The sequence below is a fragment of the Bison bison genome, unplaced genomic scaffold, assembly GCF_000754665.1.
Source record: "Bison bison bison isolate TAMUID 2011002044 unplaced genomic scaffold, Bison_UMD1.0 scf7180017864285, whole genome shotgun sequence".
NCBI classification, from domain to species: Eukaryota; Metazoa; Chordata; class Mammalia; order Artiodactyla; family Bovidae; genus Bison; species Bison bison.
The window spans coordinates 1,002,658-1,010,639 of record NW_011494857.1 but is presented as its reverse complement, the minus strand read 5'-3'; the positions used below and the strand labels follow the sequence as shown (position 1 = coordinate 1,010,639).

Sequence of the window (7,982 nt, the reverse complement as noted above, 5' to 3'; positions counted from 1 at the left end):
TGCTCTTTACAGCCCTATGGACTGTAACCCACCTTCTCCAGGCAATAATACTGGAGTGGGTTGCCATTCCCTTCTCTAGGGGACCATTTTCTAGCTCTATGACTTTGTGTGAGTCACATAATTTTCATTGTGCCTCAGTTTTCCAATCTGCAAAATGGAGACATCAGCACTTACCTGATATGGTTTTCATGAGAATTCCTTGATTTAGCACCCGTGAAGCACTTAAACACAATGCCAGGCACACAGCACTCTTATTAGCTGTTGTTGTTGCCACCATCGTCATTACTGATGATATTACTACTTGGGTTACTGAGAATTGACTCGGTCATCTTCCAGAGATAGCTGGCTGCCACAAAACACTTGGCAATATTTCAAAGCTACTCTGCACCCAAAGTGGCAGACAGTTGGAATTCCTCCAATTTGGAAAAACGATGTTTTGGTTTTCATTTTTGGATGTGTTGTTGGTGGCTTTCTTGCTATTTTACTAATAATTGCTGTCAGTTCAGCCTTGTCATTACCAGTTTAGTTTGTTACGGGTTGTTTAGTTAAATGGCATGTATAATGATGCATATTTGCCTCAATCCCAGGCGTGTGTGGCCTGCAATTTTCCACTAATTAGACTTTTTAAAGACACATATGCAGTTATCTACTCAAATTTGCATCATCTGTTCCCCTATTGCCAAAGCAGATGTACACAGTGCCCACCCACCCCTCCTCCAGGAAATAATTTGCTTTTTATCTCCAAGTTCTTTTTGCACTGGTAGGCAGGAATGGGTGTTGGGGGGTACAGATGGATGGGGTTCTTGTCCCACTGAAGTGAGAGTCATCAAGCAGTGCAGACAAGAGGTGCTGGGCCTGAGTCAGACAGGAGTAGTGGGGCTGAGAGGAAGAAACAGCCCCGGTGAGACCTGAAATGCAGTAGTAGCAAACGGACCAAAGACCCCAAACACACCCCCCGCTTCAGCTGCCATCCCAAAAGGATCTAGCCACCCACCAATTCCCCAAAGAATCCAGCATTCAGACCCTACTCCTCTCAAATGGCTTTATTTCCCCAGTGTGGGGAGCTGTGATTGGACTCTGGTCCCTGTGCCACAAGGACCCGGTAGCCTTCTCCAGTCCAGCGGGCTGTGATACAGCCCTCAGAGAGGGAACGCCTGGGCTCCAGAGGCTCATCCTCCCAGAGTAGGGCTGGTTCTGGGAGGAGCCAGGCCTGCCGTGGTTTGCATGAGTGACCCTGACAGCATCCAAGGTGGTAGTCCACGGGCATCCGGTTCACCTCAAAGACAAGGTCGCCAGGTGCAGGAGTCAAGGACATGCTAGGCCTTACTCTGGGAGCAAAGCTCCCTCTGGCAGCTACTCCTTGACGTCCACCAGCAGGGCTCAGTCTGGGGGAAGAGAGGAGAGAAAAGAAGTGATGGGCATAGAGAGGAGGGCAGAAAAAATAAGAGACTGACAAAAAGAAAGATGCACAAAAAGCCCAAAAGAGACCAAGAATGAACCAGGGGCAAAGGAAGGCCAGTGAAAGAGAGAAACACTGAGATATGGGAAGAGACCCAGAAAGCAAGGACACAGACGTAGGTGGTGACAGACGCCAGACATACACACAAGTAGACGGTAAACACTGACCTTTGGGCCCAGGTGGGATTGGGGGGGGTGGTCCCCCTGGGGGAAGCAATGCAGAACGGCTCAGGGCCTCAGCTACCCAGCCCAGGACGCGGGTACAGTGCTGGACCTGGGGAGCAGCGGAAGACATCAGGGCACCCGGCTGGAGTCTGCTGCCCCTCACCCTAGCCGTCCTCCTCCAGCCTGGCCCGGAGCCCTCACCTCCAGTTCCAGCCCTTTCAGACGCTGCTCGTACTCGCGGATCTGTGTCAGCTGCTTCAGTGCTGTGTCCACCCTGGGGATCCAGGGTTTTAGGTGGGTGCCAGCAGCCTACCAGCCCCGCCCACCTTGAAAGACCCGCCCCCCGCAGCTCTGCTTTCCTCCCTAGCGTTCCAGGACGCTGCCCTGGTAGGCCTCGCCTCTAGCCTGGGCTTTTGTAGGAAGTAAATCACGAGATCGATCCCGGAGGACAGAAGCCCCGCCCAGAGCCAGGCCCCGCCCTCACTTCTGCGACGTGCGCTTCAGACGTTCAGAGTTGCTCTCCCGTTTGTCCCGAGCACGCGCCAGCAAGAAATTCTCCTTTTGCACTGACTCCCATGTCAACAGCCTCCGCTCCGCTTCCTTCGAGAGGTGGACCCCTGGACAGTGGGGCCAGAATAGAGTCAAAGGGACTGCCCATCCTCGGGCCACGCCCGCTCCTAGACCCAGCTTCCCCACCCAAAACCTCGAGCTTCAGTGATCTCCCAGACTGCACCTCCTCAGCGTTTTTGGTCTTGCACTAATACCCCACGCCCAGCCCCTTGACAGACTAAGCCCTGCCCACTAGTGCTCCTAAGCGTCCTCCTGTATATACATGCTCTTGTTTCTCTCCAGGTTCCGCCCCCTGAGTTTTTCTCTTTTGGGCCAAGCCGGGCTCTCACGAAAATGCTCGACGTCTGGGGATGGTGGCAAGCGCGCCCGGCGCCTGCGAAATCGATGGATGAGGGAGCGCACGTGCGATATGAAAATGAGAGGCGGGGCCAGTGCGGGCCGAGAGTGAAATTCCCGGATGAGGCTGTAGCGCTGCGCCTTCCAGTAGAGGTCGCTGTTGCCCTGCACTTTGCCGAAGGTATGGCTGTAGGGACCAGAGATCAAGAGTCACTAGAGGTAGAGGCGCCCCTTGGAAAAGCAGATCAAGATTACCTGTCAGGCAATATCTGTTTGAAACCCAAGGCAGAAGGCAGATGTCAGGATTAATAAAGTCAGAGGCATTTGGTAGCTGGGTTAGGAGGCTCCAGAGTCGGATGTTAGAGATTAAGTTGGGAAAGCTAACACGAATTAGGTAGATTGGAGTCAGGTTCACAAGTCAGCCTGGACACAAGTAACTAAAATAAAAAATGAAAATGGGGACATTACTATCAACATTATAGAATCCTCCTAAAAACCATTATATGTGTGCTAAGTCGCTTCAGTCGTGTCCAGCTCTTTGCGACCCTATGTGTAGCCTACCAGGCTCCTCTGTCCATCCAGGCAAGGATACTGGAGTGGGTTGCCATTTCCTTCTCCAGGGGATCTTTCCCAACTAGAGATGGGACCAGTGTCTCTTAGGTCTCCTGCACTGGCAGGCACATTCTTTTACCACTAGCACCACCCGAGAAGCCAAAAACCATTATAAGAGAATGCTATTAATAATTGTATGCCAACAAATTAGACAACCTAGATGAAATGGAAGAATTACTAGAAACACACAAATTACCTAAACTGACTCAAGAAGAAATAGACAATCTCAAAAGACCTATAACAAGTAAAGAGATTGAATCACTAATCAGAAATGTCCCAACAAAATAAGCCCAGGACCAGATGGCTTAACTGGTGACTTTTACCAAACATTTAAAAGAGAATTAACACCAATCTTTCTCAAACTCTTCTAAAATATTGAAGAGGAGAGAACACTTCCCAACTCATTCTGTGAGGCCAGAACTACCATGATGATACCAAGGTGAAAGTGAAAGTGAACTCACTCAGTCGTGTCCAACTCTTTGGACCCCATGGACTGTAGCCTACCAGGCTCTTCTGTCCATGGGATTTTCCAGGCAAGAATACTGGAGTGGGTTGCCATTTCCTTCTCCAGGGGATCTTCCCCACCCAGGGATCGAACCTGGGTCCCCACATTGTAGGCAGGTGCTTTACCATCTGAGCCGCCAGGGAAATTAAAGTCAGATAAAAATATCACAATTATAGACCAATAGCCTTTATGAATATACATGAAAAAATCCTCAAGAAAATATTAGAAAACTAATTCAACCACATATTAAAAGGATTATAAGTGGGATGTGTGCATGCTAAGTTGCTTCAGTCGTGTCCGACTCTTTGCAACACTATGGACTGTCGCCTGCCAGGCTCCTCTGTCCATGGGATTCTCCAGTCAAGAATACTAGTCAGTAGGAAAATGCAAATCAGAAAGAAAATGAAATAACAAGTTCATGCCCACTAGGATGTCTATAACCTCTTAATAAGGAAAGCACCTATTAGCAAGGATGTGGAAAAGCTAAACACAGAATTAACACATGACCCAGCATTTTATTCTAGAAATAAAATCAAAAGAAATAAAAACAGAGACTCAAACAGATATGTAAACACCAATGTTATTGCAGCATTATCCCCAATAGCAAAAAGATGGAACAACCCAAGTCTCATTAGATGAATGGATCAACTAAATGCCTTTTATCAGTACATCAGTATTGTTCAGCCATAAAAAAGAATGGAGTGATCCATGAAAACATTATGCCAGACACAAAAGGACAAATACTGTATGACTCTACTTACCTCCAAGAGGCAGAGTCATAGAGACAGAAAGTAAAGTGGAGGTTACCAGGGACTGGAAGGGAGGGGAAAATGAGAAGTTATCCCTTGCTTAATGGTTACACACTCTGTTTGGAGTGATGAAAATGTTTAGGAAATAGTGGTGGTGGCTGTATAACGTTATAAATGTAATTAATGTCACTGCATTGTACACTTTAAAATGGAGAAGGTGGCAGTTTTTATGTTATATATATATAGCCACAATTTAAAAAATTTTAATCTTCAGCCTGGACTCAGAGAGCAGATCAGATTCCAAAGTCCAGGTCAAGAGCACACTCTGGCTGGATTTGGGAACAAGCCAGCATTAGATTTTAATCGGAGTTCAGAGACTAAAACTAGAATTACTTAGACTGGGATCATGCTGGGGTCAAGGGTTAAGCTGGGATCAAGAGTCACTCTGGGGTCAAGGGTCATGCATGAGGCCAGATCATCAGAGAGCAGTAGTGAAGTCGCTCAGTTGTGTCCAACTGTCTGGGACCCCATGGACTGTAGCCTGCCAGGTTTCTCCGTCCATGGGATTTTCCAGGCAAGAATACTGGAGTGGATTGCCATTTTCTTCTCTTGGGAATCTTCCCAACCCAGAGATCAAAGACGGGTCTCCCGCATTGCAGGCAGACTCTTTACGGTCTGAGCCACCAGGGAAGTAGGGACTCACCTGAACATCGCAATGAGCAGATTGAGCAGCAGGATGTTGGCCACCAGCAGGAAGACAACAAGGAGGAGCACCACCAGCCAGTTGGCATAAAGCGAGACGCATTTGCCAGAGAGGTTCCCTTCGGGGTGCCCCCATGAGCCCTGCCCCAGTGAACAGTTGCCGTGCTCCATGAGGGCCACTGTGAAGGAAGACAGTTAGAGATGGAGCCAGAGGGACAGGGACCTAAGGAAGACAGAAATCCAGAGGGTGGAGGAGAGCAAAGCCCCAGGGAGAGGGAGACAGAATCCCAGAAAGAGAGGGGGACAGAGACGCAAAAAAAAAGAGGGAAGGGTCAGAGACCCAGAGATAGGGGAGGTGGAGGGGGGCTCACTTGGATGTCAGGTCCTCTCATCCTCCTTACCGTCCATCTCCCCCTGAGGGATCTGCCCAAAGATCTGCAGGTAGGGCCGGTAGAAGACACGGCGCAGGATATTCGGGAGGCTACGGTCCTGGGGCCTAAGGAGCCCCTCGGTGGCCACCCCGTAGGCAACCAGCCACACGCCGAGGAAGAAGAGGAAGAAGAACACATCCTTCACCTGCAGAAGAGGAAGATGAGACCAAGCCTGGCCCCGCCCTTCCCTACTCTAGCCCCGCCCCAGTACCCTAAGCCCCTCCTCCTCACCAGACGCTCAGTTACAGCGAATCCATGACAGCTTCTTGGCCCCGCCACTTTCATCCTCAGGCCCCGCCCACACAAGCGCGACCCCACCCCTCACCATCTTGCTCACGATGACGATCTTGGGCCCCAGCTGTTTGTTGACTGTGAAGATGTGCAGCAGCCTCAGCGTGAAGATCATGAAGTCAAGGCAGAGGACAGTGCGGCCCAGGTCATACAGGCCCGGGGTCAGCCTGGGTATAGGGAGACGCGGCAGACGTCACTCAAGGGTTACAGGGTGCAAAGAAAGCCCCGAGTCTTCCCAACACCAGACTGAAGGCGAGGATGTGGCCTCTCCAGGGCCAGAACTGGCACACTCCCCACTCCAGTTCACCTGGGGTTTACTCAAAATTTGGCACCGTGACACTGCCAAGCAGGGCTCCGCAGGGCGCTGGTACCCATTAAATAATGGCTGTATGAAAAACGGCCTTATCAAAAAGCTGGGAGGGAGGCCCCTATAACATCAAGTTGGGAAAACTGCAGGTATATTTGACCAACCTATAAATGGCAAAATATGGAGCCTTCCAGCAAACCAGGAAGCAGAAGACAATGAACCAACAGGAAAATGGATAAAGGATAAGGACACACAATTCACAGAAGGTCAAACAGTGAATAATGTTAGCAATCCCTAAGGGGAAAACGAAAATTACATCCCTATTTTGCATCATCGTGTACTTCAACTTTGAAGGAATTAAAAACCTAAAGTTAAAGGTAAGACATCAAATATTAATAAGAAAGTATAGAAGAATTTCTTCATGAACTTGAAATAAGATAACTGTCATTAAGAAAAAGAGTCCTATATACAAGACACAAAATCATGGCAAAAGAAAATACTGAAAAGTTAACTACTTTGAAATATAAAATTTATGCATATTAAGAGATAACATAAATATGATGGACAGAGAAAGGCAAAATTCTCTGCCAAAAAATGTATAGCCTAAATTTGATCCTAAGGGAGTACTAGACAAACTCCAATGGAGGCAAATTCTCCAAAATAACTAGTCTAGACTGATTGTAAAAGTTAAAGATGGACTGCAAACCTGTCCCAGATTAGAGACAATTAAGGAGACGTGACAACTAAAGGCAACATGGAATCCTGGATTGGCTCCTGATCCAGAAAAAGGACATCTGTGGACAATTGATGAAATTTAAATAAAATCTCCCGGTTTTGATAATGTAAGATGTTAACATTTGGGGGATCTGGATGAATGGTGTATGGGAATTCTTTGTGCTGTTTCTGCAACATTTTTTATAAGTCAAAGGGTTTTTCAAAATGAAAAGTTAAAGAATAAAAAATGTTTAAAGAACATATGAAAGTGAAAAGACAAGTTTCAGACTGTGAGATGATATTTAGAACAAAACCACCAAGGACTGGGATCCAGAGTAAAAGAAGAGCTGCTGCTGCTGCTGCTAAGTCACTTCAGTCGTGTCCGACTCTTTTGACCCCATAGATGGCAGCCCACCAGGTTTCCCCGTCCCTGGGATTCTCCAGGCAAGAACACTGGAGTGGGTTGCCATTTCCTTCTCCAGTGCATGAAAGTGAAAAGTGAAAGTGAAGTCGCTCAGTCATGTCCGACTCTTAGCGACCCCATGGACTGCAGCCTACCAGGCTCCTCCGTCCGTGGGATTTTACAGGCAAGAGTACTGGAGTGGGGTGCCATTGCCTTCTCCAATAAGAAGAGCACCTACCAAAAAGTATATACATGCACGAGATCAGTTCAGTTCAGTTCAGTCGCTCAGTCGTGTCCGACTCTGTGACCCCATGAATCGCAGCACGCCAGGCCTCCCTGTCTATCACCAACTCCCGGAGTTCACTCAGACTCACGTGATGCCATCCAGCCATCTCATCCTCTGTCGTCCCCTTCTCCTCCTGCCCCCAATCCCTCCCAGCATCAGAGTTTTCCAATGAGTCAACTCTTCACATGAGGTGGCCAAAGTACTGGAGTTTTAGCTTTAGCATCATTCCTTCCAATGAACACCCAGGACTGATCTCCTTTAGGATGGACTGGTTGGATCTCCTTGCAGTCCAAGGGACTCTCAAGAGTCTTCTCCAACACCACAGTTCAAAAGCATCAATTCTTTGGCGCTCAGCTGTCTTCACAGTCCAACTCTCACATCCATACATGACCACTGGAAAAACCATAGCCTTGACTAGACGAACCTTTGTTGGCAAAGTAATGTCTGTGCTTT

The 7,982-nt window shown here is 48.2% G+C and overlaps 1 protein-coding gene across 1 annotated transcript in view; it reads right to left on the bottom strand.

Annotated features, from left to right (window-relative positions):
- Nucleotides 1-1,028: 1,028 nt before the first annotated feature.
- The window catches only part of TRPM4 (transient receptor potential cation channel, subfamily M, member 4), a 43,028-nt gene continuing 36,074 nt past the window's right edge, over nucleotides 1,029-7,982 (bottom strand). The window contains exons 19-26 of the mRNA XM_010849705.1: nucleotides 5,854-5,986; nucleotides 5,499-5,673; nucleotides 5,099-5,276; nucleotides 2,523-2,716; nucleotides 2,108-2,240; nucleotides 1,825-1,897; nucleotides 1,627-1,732; nucleotides 1,029-1,385 (exon numbers count right to left, since the gene is read on the bottom strand). Of these exons, the coding sequence (XP_010848007.1) occupies nucleotides 1,381-1,385; nucleotides 1,627-1,732; nucleotides 1,825-1,897; nucleotides 2,108-2,240; nucleotides 2,523-2,716; nucleotides 5,099-5,276; nucleotides 5,499-5,673; nucleotides 5,854-5,986 (997 nt within the window). The 3' untranslated portion in view covers nucleotides 1,029-1,380. The remainder of the gene's footprint in view (nucleotides 1,386-1,626; nucleotides 1,733-1,824; nucleotides 1,898-2,107; nucleotides 2,241-2,522; nucleotides 2,717-5,098; nucleotides 5,277-5,498; nucleotides 5,674-5,853; nucleotides 5,987-7,982) is intronic.